At 46.9% G+C, this 19,340-nt stretch overlaps 2 protein-coding genes across 2 annotated transcripts; one reads left to right on the plus strand and one right to left on the minus strand.

Annotated features, from left to right (window-relative positions):
* The first annotated feature begins 8,311 nt into the window (after positions 1–8,311).
* On the plus strand, positions 8,312–12,578 carry FAM210B (family with sequence similarity 210 member B). Its single transcript, XM_040080293.1, has 3 exons — positions 8,312–8,461; positions 10,289–10,461; positions 11,495–12,578. The coding sequence occupies exons 1-3, from the start codon at positions 8,312–8,314 to the stop codon at positions 11,709–11,711; spliced, it is 540 nt and encodes a 179-aa protein (XP_039936227.1). The 3' UTR covers positions 11,712–12,578.
* Positions 12,579–13,733: 1,155 nt separating this feature from the next.
* AURKA (aurora kinase A) lies at positions 13,734–19,214 on the minus strand. The gene is made up of 9 exons (XM_040080130.2): positions 19,116–19,214; positions 18,882–18,969; positions 17,926–18,196; positions 17,366–17,441; positions 16,590–16,781; positions 16,222–16,360; positions 15,736–15,884; positions 14,995–15,169; positions 13,734–14,681 (listed from the first exon to the last, which is right to left on the minus strand). Exons 1-9 carry the CDS (start codon positions 19,202–19,204, stop codon positions 14,496–14,498), a joined length of 1,365 nt encoding a protein of 454 aa, XP_039936064.1. The 5' UTR covers positions 19,205–19,214; the 3' UTR covers positions 13,734–14,495.
* Positions 19,215–19,340: the final 126 nt, after the last annotated feature.

The following is a 19,340-nucleotide window of genomic DNA, read 5'->3' on the forward strand; positions in this document are numbered from 1 at the left end:
CTCCATCCCTGTTCCAGGCTTTACCAGCAGCGTGGTCTTAAACCAGGCACTGAGTCAGAAATGCACTGCAGAAGGCAGCTCCCCAGACGAGCCCAGCTTCCCAAAGCCAGCAGTGCCATCCATTGACTGAAGGCTGTAAGGCAAGCGCCCGGCAGGCAGAAATCCCCATCAGCACGCCGGCATCATCCCTCCACTCTGCCGTCCTGCTCGTGCGGGGAACTTGGCCGAGTCTTCCCGACTGGAGTCTGGGCTCGAACAAGTTCCTGCGATGCCTCTTCTCAAGCTGTCGGCTATGTTAAAGGATTTCAGTGGTACAGACAGAACATCTCTGCTCACACCCATCGTGAGGGATGGGCGCCTGTGCCAGGGGCACACAGAGAACACAGCAAGGCACGGGCTGGTCACACTCCCAGAGCCACAGAACAGGCTCTCTCCTCCTCCTGGGATCATACAACAAGCACCACCACACGGCAAGATCAGAACCAGGCACTCCTGGCACTGTAGCACAGCTGGAACAGGGCATCCCGTGCCCAGAGCCCCTGAAAACATTCCTGATTTTGTAAGATCTCAAAGCTGACAACCTCAGACACAATGACTCTATTTATAGTGGTTCTACTTCACCAATTCACACTTGAAAGCATGACATAAATCTTTTACAAATTATAGGTTCGATGCTTTAAAAGAATGTTCCCCATTGTTAAATGTTAGAAAGATCAGCAAACCAAAAAGATGCTTATAACTGTGGCTGTGATTGACATTAGCTATGGGCTCATTATAAGATACTCACATCTATGAAATGCCTGTATAGATGCAATACTATCATTTGGTCTTTCAAGTAGTTACAGTTTTTGGTGTATCTCAAATTCTGGCTGAAAAGAAGAGCAGAAGCAGACACCAAAAGAAGGTACCTTGCCTGCTGGTGTCAGGATACTTAGAAATCAGAGAAACATGGAGTGGTTTGGGTTGGAACTTAAAGATCATCCCCTGCCATAAGCATGGACACCTTCCACTGTCCCAGGGTGCTCCAAGCCCTGTCCAGCCTGGCCTTGGGCACTGCCAGGGCACTGCCCAGGCTCTGGGCACCCTGTACCAGGGCCTGACCTCCCTCACAGACAAGATTTTTTTTCTAATATCCCACTAAGCCTACTCTCTGTCAGATGGAAGAGCAGAGATGAGGTGCGAGCATGGGGACCTGCCCTTCTGCCAAACGCTCCTGCTGTCTGTTCCTCTGCCGAGCGCAGAGCCGGCAGGATTTGTGGACCCCCCGGCCCCTTCCTCCTGCTTTAGGGCGGTTCACAGGCGGGTTTTTCCTTATAGCCAGCCCCAGCGGGACCTGTGGTGCAAAGCAAAGGTGTCTGTTCCCTTCCATGCCTTGCCAGCCTGTGCGTCATTCCTCGCCAAGGCCGTGTCCCAGCACGGCGGCACAGCCACCTGCAAGATGTGACAACAATTTCCAGTAACCTCGGACCAACAGGGGCTAATCACCGTGCCCAGCAATTCACAGCAGCCTTTTCCGAGCACAGATTGAATATTGCATCGCGCTGAACCTGTTTGACCAGAATTTCATTATGGCATTATGCAGTGAGAGGTGGAAAAAAGGGAGTCTGGCCTTGGCTGTTTCTTGTTCCATCTAAATGGAGCGACAATTGGCTTTACAGCAATATTGGCAAGGAGCAAAGGGCAGGAAAACCTGCCCTTGGGAATGCGAGTCATGGGCTGCTACGAGAGGATGTTATCAACAATTTACACAGCTTTCAAGCCTGAAGGGGAAGAGAACGACTGGCTTTTATACTGTGAAAACGATTTGAAACTGCTAAACATTTAGAAAAACAAATACAAACCACTGAGAATGGTTTGGGTCGAAGGGAGCTTTAAGATCAGCCAGTTCCACCATGGACAGGGACACCTCCCACTATCCCAGGTTGCTCCAAGCCCTGTCCAACCTGGCCTTGGACATTCTCTTCCCTAATTGCCTGGAACATCTCTTGCCTAATTTTTCATAAGTTCCCACGAAGCTAAATTATCGCCAGTAGTGAGAGGAATCAAAAAATTAAATCTAAATAAGAAGATTTTAAATTTAAAGAAGAATCTCTGTGTAAATTGGAAAGTCCGTGGGAACGCGCTGAGGCGTGACACACCTTGAGGAGGCAAAGCGGCTTAAACACCCAGCTCCCAAATTTGGTCCCATGATTTTTCACTTCACAAAACACCACTTTGCCCACGTTAGCGGCAGCAGACATTAAACAGAACTCGGCCAGCAGCATCATTTGCAGCCTCTCTGTGTTTAGTTATCAGCACAAGACGCTGCATTTTTGCTGGGCTATTCCACTTCATCTGCTGTAGAAGCTTGAAAGCTCTTTTCTAAAGGTGCAGGTCTGGAGCAGACACTTCTCCTCAGAGTGGGCTGCACTGAATGATAAATAAATAACCATCAAAAATCCTCTCCAAATGCCAACCCCCAGGTAACAGGAATGACTGTTTACGCTTCTCTGCAACATAAATATCAATCTAAGGGTAGAAGATGATAAATTCTTCAAAGCCACGAGTTATGCCAACTTTGCTGGGCACCAAAAAAGATGAGTTTATGTTAAAGCCTGTGTTCCCATGGGGAGTGGGTCCGTGGCAAACACATCTCAAGGAACCAGCAGTGGGTACAGCAATTATTGCTCCTCCAACGTGAGCCGGGTGAATGGTTCCAGCGAGGTGAGAGCTGCCAGCTCTGCCGTGACGGGCGTTTTGTGTGCCCTCAGAGCTGCCAGGGCAAAAGGAGCTGTGTGGGCACGGAGCTGAGCCAGCCCGTTGGGGTGACACACAGCGGGTGCCAAGAAAGAGGCTCCTGCTGCCCCTCCTGTAGTTCACTCCTGAAATAACCTCCCTGCTTTGCTGGGCTATCAATCCCACACCCGGCAGGATGTGATTTGCGCTCACACACATCCAAAAGGCTGCACATCACACCAGCCAAATGGAAAAACATCTCATCAGAGGATCACTGGGGAGGATCTTGTGGAGAGGAGAATTAATGCTGCCGGCTTGTGTCAATCAAGGTGTTGGAAAATATACTAAGTTTATTTTTTGTTTGTTTGTTTGTGTGTTTGTTTGTTTTATAACTTTAGTCAGTTTTCACTGAATCACGGAATGAACGAGATTGGAAAAGACTTTTGCTGTCATCAAGTTCAATCTTTGTTCGCTTTTACCCCGGGGGAAGGGAAGCAGGGGATTAGAGTTTCTTTCCACGGGCATTGTCTCAACACACTGAGAGCAGCACAGAAGAAAGGATAACATCCATCAAGGGCCATTAATGAACCACCAACTCCAAACAACACCCCTGGGGTGGTGCGAGACACCTGATCTGGGAAAGAAGGGATGAGAACGAGGACCTAATTAACATCAGAAGCGATCTGTGTATCCAACAGAAAACCAAACACTCAGAGCCACGTAACTGGGAGCCAATGAACACGGAACCGATGAACACTGAACCAATGAACCTCTGTGCGTTTTGGCTGCATAAAATTCGTGTGCGTTTTGGCTGCATAAAATTTGTGAAGGATCCAGTAAAATCCGTGTGTCACAGCATTATTTTCTCTGCATGCCCGGGCTATGTGCAGATGGAATGATTTCTGTGCTACATCCTGGCTAGAACAACACCTTGGCCAGAAATAGAGTAATGCCTTGATTCTTTACCACCAAAAATATTGTTGGAGGGGTTTTGTATTTTTGGCAGCTTCGGTGACAAAGGGACAAAGATGCTGAAAGAATTCTGCTTCCTCCACAGAAAGGGAGCGAGCCTCACTGCTCAGCAGCAGCAGTCTGCACCCTCACACACACGCACAGGGAATCAGGAGCAAAACCCTTCAAACACGAGCAATATGGATATTCTCACGTCTATTTTCTTCTTTTTTTTGACTTTACGCCTCTTTTTGCCCAGCCAGTCTGGGGGTTAAACAGCACGACCTGCTGAGTAGAGGAAATGCCCCTTTGTGCAGAGGCTCCCTGAGTCATGGCATAAATTGCCTGATTAAGGAGGATTTGAGTTAAACCCACAGTTCCCCTTGCTCGGACAATCACGGATTCCCACAAATCTCCAGGACAGGCCCACACAGCCCCATTCTTCAAGGATTTCCAGGTAAATGAAACAAATAATTCCTTCTTTGCTGTCTTGTTTAGAAATTTTTCTTGCCCTGGAGTCCTCTCAAAGATGAAAATACCTGAGCTGGCTTTCGTTGGATTTAGCAATCCTAGCACTGCAGTCTTCTCTCATTTGAGTAGAAGATACCAAGATTTAGTGACTTTCTACTGGTTTTGCTTGAGAAGAAAGATGTCCCTGAAAGCTGATTGTATTTATTCGAGGATCTGTGACCCAGAACTTCATTAATAAATATGTTTATCAACTGCATATGGTTATTCCTTTCCTGGTATAATTTTTGTTCTTATTCAACTTATCAACTAGTCCCATTATCTCATCTTCATGATTCAAACACTCTTGGAACATGATGTGAAAAAGCCAATGTACTAAAGAACAGGGCCACTTAAAACTAGTTCACATGCCATGCCCTTAATTTACCGTAATATGAAAAAATTTACCTTTCCTTCTGGTCTAAATGAGGTTCATGATCAGTTCGCAGCTCCTCTCATTACATTTATATGCATGACATTACTACATTTGTAATAATGTTAAATGACACAGCTTCCAGCATGAAGAATAAATTGCCTCCCACTCTCACACAGGAACCAATTCCTACGTGTCCATTAGAAGGCATTAAATTTTGGTACCAGCACATTCACAGCCCCCAAATTATTTGTAGATTAGATCATCTGAAAAACGTGTAATGAATCTGCTCTCATGCAATTTAGAAAACTTTGCAGACTTCTAAGATTTCTTCATCACCTAAACATCCTTGTAGTTTGGCTAAGGCACTCTCCCAAGCTGTTACTGAATTACTGTTCACATTTATCCCTGCAAATGGATTTAACTCCTAAACCAGCTCATTGCAGAGTCCCACAGGCATCAGTGGTTGTATTTAGCTTGGACTGGGCAAACCACAGATTGAACAACTCTGTGTCCTGGATTTCTGGTTACAGAAATTGCACATTAGAGCACACTTCAGTTTTGTCACTGTGCCGACAGCACTGTCAAACCAAGAGAGATTTTGACTTCAGAAAGTCAAATTATGGAAGGGAAATTGTTATCTAAGAGGTTTATAATAGATACCTTGATAAAGAGTACCCCCTATATTACTACATTCTACACACTCTGACAAAAACATGACAAACCTTTCTGACAAATTATAGAGAATGGTCATTATGGAGAAGTCTTTGCCTCACAGGAATTCAAATGCATCTCCTGGTGACATTGTACCTACTGCCTCTTCAATAGCTCTCAGCTCAATCCCCAGCTTTCCTCTTACTGATGATAAACAGGGACTGCAATAACACAAATAACACAAAACCAGAGCAGCACTCTCTGGCTGTTGGAAAATTGCAAATGGAAAATAAGAGCATATCTACGCAGAGACAGGCTGAGAGATGGAGCAGGGGTTCAGACAGAGCATGAATGTAGTAGATAAAGTGCGTCAGTAATTTAGGTTTATTTTTAAATAACACATCCCTGAGCCATCCAGAATTGGGGTTCTCATCTCCACACCCCATGCTCTTGTTTCAGGACCACAGAACCCACTGTTGAGATCTGGGTATTTTTTAGCATTTTGCAGCACCCCTTTTTTCAGTTTATCTTATATTTAGCATAGACACCAAAACATTTTGAGATGTGTTTGTAAATATGTGTGTCTGTGTAGAAGCCTTTTCTTGCGCTGTCTCTGAAAGCTGTACCTTCTCCCCTTTGTTTTAGTTACAATGAGCAGGGCAGAGTTAAAGTCTTTTTCCCGGCACTTATAAACCATCTTCACATTAAGGTGTCTGCAGCCGGGATGTTTGCTCCTATTTCACTGGGCATATATCACTGAGTGTTTATCATCCTGTTCCTTCCTGCTTCCAAACAACCTCCCACTGAGATCTGGAGGCAGCAGACAGCCAGGCTGTGCCTATATAACTGCCAGCCCTAATGCTTTCATGCCTCATTAAGTGACCTCCTGCTCTTTTGTGCACTTGCCCAGGATTTTTGGATGTCCAGCAGCAGCAGCAGTAACACATCTGTCAAAGCAGAGCAGCTCCGTGGTCTCTGTCCCACAGCGGCTTTGATGGATCTGCCAGACAGACACGGGGGAGTGCCCAGTGTCACAGCGCAGAGCCCAGAGCTGCCACTGACACCTCCTTTACTGGGACCAGAATTAACTCCTGGGGTTTTTTATTATTCAGAAAGAAAAAGGAGAGAGTTGTAGTGTGCTCTGCTCAGTGCACTGCCATGCAAATACCATCTGTCTGCTCTGGTGGTGTTGGTGTGTAAACTCACAGAAAGCACATAGCAAACTGCTTTGGAGCAGTAATAAACATTGAAATTGTGTTCTGAGAAACAAATTTGCTCCAAAAGCATTTTAGAGAGGGGCTGGGTTTATGAAGCAAGCACTACAGGCAGTGTAAAGCCCTGGAAGTGGCGGTGCTGCTGAGACAGAACAGATCATTTCAACACAAGCAAAGCTCTCTGCCTCTCTTCCCCTGAGATCCCCCATGAAACCCATCTGTTCTGTGGTGCCTTGCACTCCACAACAGCCAGCACTGCACCACCCCATGCTGTCCTGTGCAGCTCTGCTCTGTGCTGTCCTGTGGCAGCTCCAATCTGTGCTGTCCTGTGCAGCTCCGCTCTGTGCTGTCCTGTGCAGCTCCGCTCTGTGCTGTCCTGTGCACCAATGCTCTGTGCTGTCCTGTGCACCAATGCTCTGTGCTGTCCTGTGGCAGCTCCAATCTGTGCTGTCCTGTGCACCAATGCTCTGTGCTGTCCTGTGCACCAATGCTCTGTGCTGTCCTGGGCACCAATGCTCTGTGCTGTCCTCTGTACCAATGCTCTGTGCTGTCCTGTGCAGCTCCGATCTGTGCTGTCCTGTGCACCTATGCCCTGTACTGTCTTGTGCAGCTCCACTCTGTGCTGTCCTGTGCAGCTTCGCTCTGTGCTGTCCTGTGCAGCTCCGCTCTGTGCTGTCCTGTGCAGCTCCGCTCTGTGCTGTCCTGTGCACCAATGCTCTGTGCTGTCCTGTGCAGCTCTGCTCTGTGCTGTCCTGTGCACCTATGCCCTGTGCTGTCCTGTGCACCAATGCTCTGTGCTCCTGAACTGCGAGTTCTTCCAGAGGGAATCCGTCCTATTCACCCAACACAGCTCTCCCATTCTCCTCAGGCCTGTGTGCTCACAGGGCTGTGGAAACACAGTGTGTCTGAAGAGGCTCCACAGCTGGGAGAGAGCAGGATTTTACTGCTGGGGCTCGGCCTCGGGATGCAGGGTCAGGGATATTCACCCTTCACCCTGCCATGAGCAGCCGTGTCTGAGATGGCACAGAGCCATTTCGGACAAATGCAGGGATGAAACCCTCGTGATCACAGTTATGAGGGCACCCTCTGCAAGTTTGCTGGCAGCTCCCGGCTGTGTCGGGTGGTCATGCACTGGAGGAATGGGATGGCATCCAGAAGGGCCTGGAAAGGTTCAGAGGTGGGACTGTGCCAACCTCGTGAAGTTCAGCAAGGCCACGGGCAAGGTGCTACACTTGTGACAGGACCCAGGGAATGGCTGGAGCTGTGTTAGGAGGGTTAGCTTGGATTTTGGGAAGGTTCTTGCCCCAGAGGGTGCTGGGCACTGCCCATGCTCCCCAGGGAATGGGCAGAGCCCCGAGGCTGCCCAAGCTCCAGGAGCATTCAGGCACCGCTGCCAGGGATGCTCAGGGTGGGATTGTTGGGGTGTGAATTTCCTCTCTACATTTGAAGCCATTCCCCCTTGCTCTGTCACTCCGGTTCCTGAGGCATTATCCCTCTCGTTTGTTGGGGATCGTTGGAGTGTCCTGCGCTGAGCCAGGAGCTGGACTGGACCATCCTTGCGCATCCAGTCCAACTCAGGGTATTCTGTAGCTCTGTGACTATTCATAAGCGACATGACGCGGAGAAATTACTTCAAAACGAAAGAGGGAAGGGTTAGACTGTATATTAGGACGAAATTCTTGTCTGTGAGGGTGGGGAGGCCCTGACACATGTTGCCGAGAGAAGCTGCGGCCGCCGCATCCCTGGAAGTGCCCAAGGCCAGGCCGGACACATCCCGGCCGCCAGCCGCGCCTCACGGAGGCGAACGCTGCGGCTTTAAGGAGGCGGTCGCGGCGTGTGCCCGGCCCGTCATGCCGCTCGGGGGGCCGGGCCGCTGCCGTGTGCCGGCGGTGCCGCCATGTACCGCCTGTGCCGGCTGTCCCGGCCGCTGGCCCGGCTGTCCCGGCCGCTGGCCCCGCCGCTGGCCGCCGTCCCCCCGCGCTGCGCCCCCGGCCCCGCCTGGGCCGCGCTGCCGCCGGGCCCGGGCCCGCGCCGCGCCAACGCCAAGGTACGTGAGGGCTGCCCAGCGCCCCGATCTCAAAGCGCTCCTCGGCTTTCTGGGGGTGTCTTCAAGTATTTTTTGGAGGTATCCTCGCCCTCCGCCCCCTCTCCCGTCCCCGTGGGATGGATGAGTCGTGTGTATCCCGGCTTTCCCTGGGAGTTGGTTTGCACCTGCTGCTGGGCACGTTGTCGGTGTGAGCTTTCTGCAGTTTAATTTTACAGCGTGAATCCTCCTCCCTCGTTGCGAAGCGTCACGGGGTGTTTTAGATGTGTTTTCGTGCTTTGAATCGCCTGAATGATGTGAAGAAAATCGGCCTTTAAGCTGAAATATTATCGCAGAGTGACATGGAAATAGGCAGCAGCTTTACTTGCTAAGCTGGACGTTATTCCGTACATGACTGCCCTGAGTATGCCAAATAATATCTGTTGAAATGGTTCTTTTTTTACATTTTGGGTCAATACCATTCCTGATGTGAATTGGAATGGACTTGGAAGATCAGAAGCAGTTTTTCAGTCCTGATGATCCATCTGTAAGATCCAGAGCTCACGAGCCACAAAAGAAACATCTGAATTTATCCATTGTGCTTGCAGATTTTTGAAATTACAAGAACCGGGATAAGCTGAGCCTCACAATTTCCTGTTTCTGTATTTGTATGACTTCCTGTCAGAATAAAATACAAAGTAACACAAATAATTACAAAAGAGAAAACTAGCAAACAGATAGGGGTTTAGGGTTTGAGTGGGTGGTGTGCTTACCATGGGGGTTGTAAGACTGTCTTATATGCTAATTAGCATACCTAATAAATCCAATTAGCATAACCTTAATAAGTTGAAGAATAATCAAGAATATTTTTCTTCTAATTTGTGTGCCTTGAAACCACAGTGGGGAGTGGTGGCAGGCACTTGGTGGCTGTCCCTGTCCTGTGGTGGCTGTCATTGTCACCACTGCTGCTGAGCTGGGCTGGAGAGAAAGGACTCCTCTAATCTTTCCTGACTATTGCTGACTAATTAGAGACAAATCCCGAGGGGTTTGTGGAAATGTTTTCTTCCTGTTAGTACTTCTTTGGCGAGCGTAGGGGATTTCCAAGGGCTGCCTTATTGCTCCCAGCTCAGCTGCCCTCCTTTGATTTCTTTTCACATTGCTTTGGGATATGGCTTAGTATCAACTTCTGCATTCAAAATGTACCCAAGTAAAAATCTGTCAGTGACTTCTACTGTGACAAACACTTTTCAGTGCAGTCGGGCTCTTGGCACCAGCCCTGGTGTGTCCCTGCAGTAGTTGTCTACACCGTGGCAACAGAGCTGCTTGTTGCTGTCAACAATCGCAGTTCTTCCTTTGATCAACTCATCCATTAGGGGTGATTTATAGAACTTAAACATTGGATCTCGTCCATCAGTGAGCTGTTATTGAGTGGCACCAGGTGGGCTTGCAGTGCCACTGGCTGCTGGAACAGCAAGCTGTGCTCCGAGGGTTCTCTGGGTAAAGCTGAGCAGTGGGTGGAAGCAAATTGCTCTCACACCTCAGTCTCATGGCTCCAGCAGCTGTGTGGGTGTGCCTTGGCACACATTCGGATCAAATAATCTGGTTTTCATTATGGAACCTGAATTGTGTAAGAATTTACGCCGAGCTCAGTGCATTCCTTTGACAGGAACAGTTGGGAGAGGGGAGCTTGTCTGGGCTCTGCCACAGCATCTGCTGTGCTGATGTGGAAAAGGAGTGAGTTACTGTCTTCCCAGATCACTGTGTGCAAGGCACATCTTTCATTATTTCAGCTAACTGTAATATGATCTTGTGTGTAATGCTAAGAAATGCTTTGAATTGTTTTCTTTTTAGGACGCAGCTGAAACCCTCAAAAAGACAGCCACTGATCCCAGTGCTGAAAACAAGAAACTCAACAAATCCCAGCAGCTGAAACAAATCTTTAAAGAATATGGTGCCGTCGGGGTTTCTTTCCATGTTGGAATTTCCTTAGTATCTCTGGGAATCTTCTACCTGGCTGTGTCAAGGTGAGGTTTGTACAGCTGTCTGTCACCTCTAGGTAGTGGTAAAAGTAAAACACATTTACCATTGTGCTGATCTCTGGCAGGAGACTTTATGCCTGTTGGATCTACAGTTAGCTCCTGAATTTTGGGTATGGATGGGTCCATAAATGGACCTGATCTCCCAGCAGGCATGAGACAAGAGAGTTGTACGTGGTCATTTTGCACAGGTTCAGCAGCAGAAAAAACAGCAGACACAGCACCAACATAACTGACCGGGCAGAAAATGCATTTGTTTTGCAGATAGCTTTTGTTCTTGCTTGGTCTGGAGAGATAGAGCCATGCAACAGTGCTGGGGCTCAGAGATAAACGTATTCTTCTGGGTGTTGAACACAGTTTGTGCAGTTGAAGTGCAGAAAATAACAGCCACTAGAAGAGGATTAGAGTGAACACGCGAGGGAACCGTACAGGAGTCAGGTGGGGAATTGTGTGTGTGGCTTTGTGGAATGCATCAGTTACATGAGGTGTTCCAGCTGAGGAGACAGGGGAACGTGTTGTTACCCCAAACATTCCCTGCTGCTTCTTCCTGGCTCCAGTGGGAATATGGGAATGCCTGATTTCTCCTGTTTACTACATTGCGGCACAGGGTGACATTTTATTTCTTTTAGGTATGGTTGAATCCCTGATGAAATCTATGTCTATATTAATGAATTTGGTGGACCATGTCCATTTGAGATCCTTAACACATCGCTTGCTTAGATAATTTATCATTTTGTACTCCTGTGTTAGAACACTAAGCCTAACAAGTGCCTTATCTGGTTTGCATTGGTCTGTGCTTAGGTGATAAATTTCCCCAAGGCACAGAATAGAGTTCAATGTCAAATCTGAAGATGAAATTCTAACACAATCCCAACACAAATCCACGGTAACTTTTAAAGAATTGCTTTGCAGAGAAATTCTCTCTCTAAAGGCCGAGTAGGAACTGTGACACATTAAAAAGAAACAGTGCTTTATATTTTGTTCCTCTTAACCCCAAGCGGTGTACCCCTGTTTTCCGCAGCGGTGTGGACATGAGCGCGGTCCTGTTCAAGCTGGGTTTCAGCGAGGCCTCTCTGCAGTCCAGGATGGCAGCTGGCACCAGCACCTTCGTGCTGGCCTATGCTGTGCACAAGCTCTTCGCCCCCGTGCGCATCAGCATCACCGTGGTGTCCGTGCCCTTCATCGTCCGCTACTGCCGCAAGGTCGGCTTCTTCAAACCCCCTGCCTCCAGCCCCTGAGCCCTTCCCGCCTGTCCGCTCTCCACGTAGCTCTGCAGGTGCAAAGCTTCTTTAAAGGACTCGTTTGGCTTCAGGTCGATCTCATCTTGCGTTTCTTAACTTGTTCTTTCAGGTAAATGTCACTGTGAAAAGGGCTGTCCTTGTCTCCTTTCCGTTTTACCACTTATTCTTAGGAAAAACCTGTTGAAATGGGATCTGGTTTGCACTTCAGGTGGGAATATAAATGCTTGACAAGGAGAGCAGTTCTGGGTCTTTATAATCCAGCTTTTTTTAATCCTCTTTTTTTTCTTTAATCTTTTCAAAACAGAGTCATAGCATTCATTTATTACTGTGTAGGTGAGAAACTGAGATTCTCTTTCCAGCAGAATAAACAGTATGTCACTGCACGGGTAGTTCTCTTGATCAGGGTATGTATTGGAATCTAAAGTGGCAGGTGGGTGTTTCTTGTGCTAGAAGAGGCTTTTATTACAGCCCTTCTTGCAGTACAACACAGGCACTGAGCTCACTTCAGTAAGGGAACCCCTGTGATTAATTACTGCACTCGTAATTGGTTTAGTCACAATAAGTGAAGCACTGTTCTGAAACTATGTGCAGTGCTTCCACCGTCCCAAGATTTTATTGTTGGAAAATGTGCTGGCTGGGAGCCAGCCTTACTAAAGGGCTTTTGTTTTTTAAATGTCTATAGGACAGAAGAAATCCCGAGTCTACTGAAATCCATGTAACCAGAATCACCTGTGTGAACATACTCCAAACAGCACCAAGGCACAGAGTAGCAGGAGGGGTTTAATATTTTGAGATCTAGCCACGTACTGGAAACACTTTTTTTTTTAATCTTAAAACCCCAGCAGCTTCCTTCTGTGGGTGAAACTCAAATCTGCACCTGAAGTCCAAACTTTCCCATTCCCAGCTTCCCAGGAAGAATTTCCAGTGAATGTAGCAATGAGGGGGTTTTGCCTTTCCATTGGGGGCACTGTGGTGTTGGAATGCGGTTACAGCTGTGGATATCCACATTCCACCTTCCAGTTAACCTCAAGGCTGATCCCAAAACAGATAAATTAATGTCACACTGGGGTGAGCCCAGGCTGTGGGCTCAGGCCTGTGCTGCTGTGAGAGTTTGAGCCAGAGCTGGGGCTGTTTGGGACCTGCTGGCTGCTATTTGCTGAATTATCTTTGTGCTTGCACTTAGCCCAAGGTGGCTCTGACAGATCTGCTCATACAGAACTCTGATTTAAGTAAAACAGCAGGAAAATACCCTGATGCTTTTTATTTTTGCTAAAATTTAGTGAGTAGAGAGGGAGGAAGCATGGAGTTTTGATAAGAGTTGGCTGAGGGAGGAAAGGAGGAACAAATAATTTCTTGTTATGAGCAGCCTCTTGCCTCCTCTCAACCAGAACATTAAATTGCACCTTAACTCCTTCCCCCCACAGAAAGTCCCAAGTTTCATGTGGACCAAGGATAACAATTCCAAAATAACTCTGAGGCAGCCTTGTTTACTTCAGTTAGAATGATGTCTTAAACGCAATAGAGAAGGAAAAGTTTCAAAGTTTCTTTTTCAAAATCATATGTAAAGCTGAAATAATTTAAAATATATGTACCTAAAAGGCAGTAGAAGGCAGCAGCACTAGAGTGTTCGTGCTGTAACAAAACAGCTTCATATAAATATGGGCAGAATTCTGATTATTTAGATGGTTGTATAAACTCCTGGCAGTTTGTTTAGATAAAGTTTTTTTGCAAAGTATATTTTAAATTAATTCAAGAATATATTTTGAATTCTGGAATCCTTGCTTGTAGAAGGATAATTTTTAAAAATTGTTTGTAAAATAGAAAAGTCTTATCCAAAAAGGACAATAAATTGCTTTCTCTTAGTTTGCTTGAAGTGTTTTACTGGAAAAGAGTTGGTTTTGATTGTGGTGGCAAGGAGCCTGACCCTTGGTCACTTTTAGGAATGTCTTATAAACATCTGGTGTTGTTACTTGCTGTTACACAACATCATCTGAGAGAAAGAGCTGGAAAATGTTATCAGATGGGAGAACATGGAATAAATTCATTGGAAAAAGGACAGAGCAGGCCAAGCTCTCAATAAACCAAGCAGGTAAGTAGTAACACATTTGGTATTTACCTTGTAATCCGAATTTGGGATTGTGGGATGGTGAATGAAGGTGTGGTACCAGCACTCTGAGCTTCCTTTGTGACAGAAGTGGGAATTATACTTTGGGAATTCACCTCCAGGACCAGGAGTTCAGCTGTGCCACAAGGAACCTCACCCTGCTGGGTGCAGTATAACAACTCTTTATTTTACAAATCGAGTGCTCACATTTAAAACTAGAGACAAAACTAATTGCCACATCATTTTTAGAACACTTGAAAAAGGCATTCACCTCGCTCAGTGCCAGGTTACACCACAGGTAGAACACCCTGAGCAGCCCAGGGAGGGAGGAGCAGGCATCTCCAGGATATTGCACTGTTCCATAAGCCAGAACAAAAACTTCCTTGTGGTGGAACAACGAACCATTTTCAGCACAAGAGTCCCCAACAGCTTCATACTGACCTCAGCAAACCTGGCCCACGTGGAACTGATTTCAAGTACATTATATATCCCACAAGCTCCAGCTAGAAGTCAAATAATTTTACGCTGCGATTCGAGTTTAGGACACCAGCCAACCCAAGGATTTGCATCCCAATTGCCACTAGATTCCAAGACCTGCTTTTCCTTATTGTAAGCATTACAGTAGTCACAGTACAAGGCTCTTCTTGTTGATCTCACAAGTCACCCTCCTCCTAAAACTATGTTGTGGAGGGGGCAGCACCATCACTCTTCCTGCTGGTGGGAATCTTGGTAGAGTTTGCTGTGATCCAGGGATGGAGAAGTACATCCTTCAGGGGCAGGCGATGGAAGGGGTTATGCTTCAGGAGCTTGGAAATTAAATCCCTTGCGCCTTCTGTTACAAATGGCGGAAACTTGAATTCCACCTAAGGAACAAAGGACATTAAAAATGATGCAAAAGTTCTTTAGCAATAACCAAACGATGGAACCAAAGGGCTCTGCCCAACCTCCAGGTTACACCTTGAGAGCTGTGCCAGCCTTGCAGGCTGTGCACCTTCTCCCTACTGAGATGAGATCAGATCATTTCATTATAACCCTGAACAAGTCCTCACTGCTTGTTACTTTCTTGTTTCTACGTTACTGTGTTTGTTTCCACTGTGCTTCAAAACTTAGGTTTGCTGAAACATTTCTAGAACTAAAAGCATGACCCAGCTAATCCAGATAAGCACTGACACTTACCCTGGAAATAGCTCTGTAGGTTTCTTGATAGGTTTGTGTTTCGAAAGGTGGTTTCCCGACAAGGAATTCATAGCACAGAACTCCTAGGCTCCAAATATCCACTTTTTCATCATGTGTTCTTCCCTCAATCATTTCGGGAGGCAGGTAGTCAAGTGTCCCACAGAGAGTTGTTCTCCTGAGGAAAAGTCCAAGTTAATTATTGATTAAGATAATTAGAGGATCAATTTCAAGAGCCAGATAAGAACTAATGCTGGCAATTATCTGTACCTGAGTGCAGTCCACCTGAATGGACTCAGCACCACCAGAACAGCTGGGAAAGAAAAGACAGCAGGACATTTTCTACTTCTGAAAATATCTCAGTCCCTGCAATCAGTCAGCCTTAGCTCCTTTCTTCACCCCACTTGCTAGAACAAATCTGTTCCTCCCTTGTCAGGTGCAATTTCCCACTCTCTAAGAAATAACCAAACTGGCAGTGTAATGTTTGAGCCCAAGTGCAGGTTTGTCATCTCAGAGACCACAGTAACCCCACACCAACCTCCCTTTCAGGGTCAGCAAGGTTTGAACTAAACACCAGGATAACAACACTCCTCTGGCACACCAGCTGCCTGTTAGCACCTTGGGTGTAGCAGCCTTTTCCCCAGTATTTCAAGAAGTTCCCTCGTACCTCACCCCCTCCCACAGCTGTGACACAAAAACTGACGCTACAGAAGGATTTCACTGCACAAGAGACCGAATTCTCACCTAGAGGATGGAGCATGCACAGACCACCCAAAGTCAGCGATTTTTAACTCTCCGTTGGATCCAAGCAGCAAGTTCTCTGGCTTGATGTCTCTGTGGATCACACGCTTGGAGTGACAGTACGAGAGGGCATCTGCAAGTTCTGTGATGTACTGGGTGCAGAAAGAACAATTTTTTAAGCCACAATCTTTAAGACATTGTCACCTGAGTTTATCTGGCTGCTGCAGCACAACCCTTATGAGGCATAACTATATTTTAAGTTAAAGCAATCATTTCTTAACCCTTGAAGCCTGGCAATATTAAGCAATTCTGAACATAAATTCCTGCACAGCACCAAGTCTTCCCAATTATTCCCTGCCCAGATGCCAACTAGCAGCTAAGGAATCTCAGTTTCCCCAGTAGAATACAGAACTTGGTCTGAAGGGCTGGCTCTACCCTGCAGATATTCCAGCTACACAGAGGAATGGAGAGGAAGCTGGAACAACCTACAGTAGCAGTTCTTTGCTCATCAAACTTGGTGAGCCTCTGAAGTTCCCTGTAGACTTCTCCACGAGGTGCATGCTCCAGGATCAGGTAGACTCTTGTCACATCGTGGAAGTAGCCATATAATCTGAGAATGTTGGGGTGCCTGCAAAGAGATTTCAGTGTTCTTCTGAACCAGGTGTTTGTCCAAAACCTTTCATTTCCCTGTACTGCTCCCTCCCAGTTTCAAGGCAAGCATGGGAATTTCAGCTCATCCGTGTTCCTTCAGCTCACAACACACAAAGAAATCTTATCATAAAGAAGAAATGTTATCATAATCAAGGTTACTTCGTTTATTTGCATGCAAAGCAGAGTAAATGGTCACTAAACTTTACCTAAGATGAGACTGTATTTCCACTTCCCTTCGTAGTTGATGTTCCACACCAGCTTCCTCAAGTTGTGTTTTGAAGAGCACTTTCAGTGCAAGAATAAATTTGCTCTGTTTTTCACGTGCCAGGTACACATTCCCAAATTTTCCTTTCCCCAGAGGACGACCGATTTCAAAGTCATCAAGAGACCATTGCCTTCTGCAAGAGGAAAGTTAAAAGCTCAATAGTTGTGTTGGCTTTGACTCAAATTAATAGCTTATAAAATTCCTGTTCAAAAGATGCTTAGTGCTCTAAACTAGATTTTAGTCTTTAAGAAAACACCAAGAGAATAAAGGCACTGAGATTTTTCCAAAGGAAGTTCTGAAAGCTATTTTCTTCCTTCCTGAAGCTTTTGCAGACACCACGCCACTACAAAATGAAGACTGTTTATCAAGCTGGGCTCCTTTAGATACTCCTAACCCAGACACATCACCAGGGCACAGGAAAACAATTTAAAGTTGCCATAAACAAATCCAACTTCATCCCAAATGAGACTCCAGCCTCCTGCCCAGAAGATGGAGGCTTTGTTTTCAGGAGTACATCTCGTGACTGGGGCAGCAGCTATCAGTGTCCTTCCATGGGAAGAGCTACTCTGCACTTAGCCCAAAGTTTTCTTTAGAAGTCCTTGTTCCTGACAATTATCAGGTCAAGGGCAGCTTTTCTTGCAATGTGTCTGCAAAGGCTCCACAGCCAAGGGAATTCCAGCAGGGCTCAGCTATCTAGAATTTAACCACGAAACTCACTTTTTAGTCTCTTCAGTTTTCTTTTTGGTCTCTTCAGTGTTCTGTTTAGAGGTGCTTTCTGTCTCAGGGTTTTTAGCTGTGTACAGAGAAGGAAATCAATTTATGAACCAGACCCACAAACACACACAGGAACAAATTTAACCCCTGTGCATCACCCTGAAGCAGCTTTTAGAATCCATTCAACGACATTTTAAGCAACCTAGCATAGCTGACTGCTGGGACAGAAACAGCACTGGCAAAATGTAATTTTAAAAGCTTTCTGAGAATAAAAACACATTAATTCTTTCCCCCTCCCCCAATTAAAAATATTCTTGTGCCAATTACATTAACTCCCAGCTGAGCACCTGGAAGTTTTTAACACCAGTTTGGCTCTAATTGGTTATTTTAGAGATAAATTCACCAGGATGGTGCAGTAACACCCAAGGTGAACCATGAGCTGCTCTTCTGTTTGGGGGCACAACCAAGAACTTCCCTCCAGGCCCGTCCCTGGATCAGCAGCAGCTTTAGGAGTATCCTGAGCATCACAGCTGTGATCAGCCCTAAATCATCCTCAGAATTACCAGGTGCTGCAGCCTGGGGAGGTTTTTCACCGCTCTTGCTCGCAGCCTGAGCTCTCACAGTGGCCTGCTGGGTCAGCTTGGGGCGGAGCTGCTGCGTTGTTTGGTTGTTGCAGAGTTTTTGTACGGGTTTTTGGGATTGCGCAGGGACTCGCTGGGCGAAGTTTGCGGGACACAGAACACGTGCTGGAGCTCCGCTGGTCAGTAACCGGCTCTGGGCTGGATGCTGGGACACGGGGACACGTTTGGGGGCATCCCCGATGGGATTGGCAACCTTCAAGGAGAAACGAGGATGTGTTCATTGTGCCAGAAGCTTTATCAATATTCAGATTATTGAGAAATACCAGAATCTTTATAGATACTCAGGATGGCAAAACCACACAAAACACTTTAACAGAAACACTAACAATCGTGTATTGAGTGGCTGATTAAAAGGAAATTTTGCATATGCTGTTCCAAAAACTTACCAGGCCTGTTTGGTTTTATGCAAACCAGAGAGAAAGCACCTGTATTTCTAAATGGAAAAAATACATAATCAGGGTGATCTTGAGCACTGCTGCATGTGTGTAGCAATAGTGACAGTGACACAGTGCTTGCTTTTAAAAACTGCATCTAAAATAACTTGATTATATACACTCGCTTTCTCTTTAAAGGCTCTTAAATACTTATAAGGAGAATTTCCCCATTTAATAAAACATGCTAATATCAATAATAATTTAAAAAAATCAGCTGTGGGCTCTGTTTTCTCCAAGAGAAAGCTACTGAGAGATAAATTACTAATTTGAAACCTGCAGTTAGTATGTAATGGGGAGAAACGTACCCACCAAGTAAAAACTAAAACCCACCACTCCGGAACCGGCCACAATTTTAATGGCAAACTCCCAGGCATCGAGACCAACGATGCAGCAGAGGAAACTGCTCAGGAAGACGAACGCAAACGGTATATTTCATACTTTTACCTTGGCAGCGCGGCCGGGGTACGCGGCGTGGTTCTCCTTCATGTTCCTGTCCATAGCGCCAGAGCGGGAGCGGCACGGACGGCTCTGGCTGCGGGAGAGACGGAGCCAACGGGGGTCAGCGAGCGGAGCACGAGGAGTCTCGCGTCCCTTATCAATCACCACCCCTTATCGATAGGGATCCCCTATGGATACCCCCCCTGCCCGCCCCCCGCGGGCCCAGGCCCCGGCGCTCACCCGGGACCCGCCGCCTCAGGGCCTCTGCAGCTGTTTGAATTCAAACCGCCGCGCCTTAAATACCCCTTTAAACCCCGGCCGCCCGCCATTGGCCGCCCTCCCGCGGGCCGCGCACGCCGATTGGCTTCTCCTTCGGGCCCCCCGCCAGCCCATTGGCTGCCGGGCGCGCTCCGCCGCGCCGCGAGGGGCGCACGCGCCTCGCCCGCCCCTCCGCCCAGCGTTGTC

Source organism: Hirundo rustica, chromosome 16 (assembly GCF_015227805.2).
Source record: "Hirundo rustica isolate bHirRus1 chromosome 16, bHirRus1.pri.v3, whole genome shotgun sequence".
NCBI lineage: Eukaryota > Metazoa > Chordata > Aves > Passeriformes > Hirundinidae > Hirundo > Hirundo rustica.

Bases quoted from the DNA above. Each gene is read 5' to 3' on its own strand.
- FAM210B (XM_040080293.1), top strand. From the start codon at position 8,312: ATGTACCGCCTGTGCCGGCTGTCCCGGCCGCTGGCCCGGCTGTCCCGG. The intron at 8,462-10,288 runs GTACGTGAGGGC...TTTTCTTTTTAG, and splicing joins CGCGCCGCGCCAACGCCAAG to GACGCAGCTGAAACCCTCAA. The intron at 10,462-11,494 runs GTGAGGTTTGTA...TGTTTTCCGCAG, and splicing joins TTCTACCTGGCTGTGTCAAG to CGGTGTGGACATGAGCGCGG.
- AURKA (XM_040080130.2), bottom strand. From the start codon at position 19,204: ATGGCGGGCGGCCGGGGTTTAAAGGGGTATTTAAGGCGCGGCGGTTTG. The intron at 15,885-16,221 runs GTAGGTTGTTCC...TTCTGCACCCAG, and splicing joins ATGAGCAAAGAACTGCTACT to TACATCACAGAACTTGCAGA. The intron at 14,682-14,994 runs GTAAGTGTCAGT...TTTGTTCCTTAG, and splicing joins CCTACAGAGCTATTTCCAGG to GTGGAATTCAAGTTTCCGCC.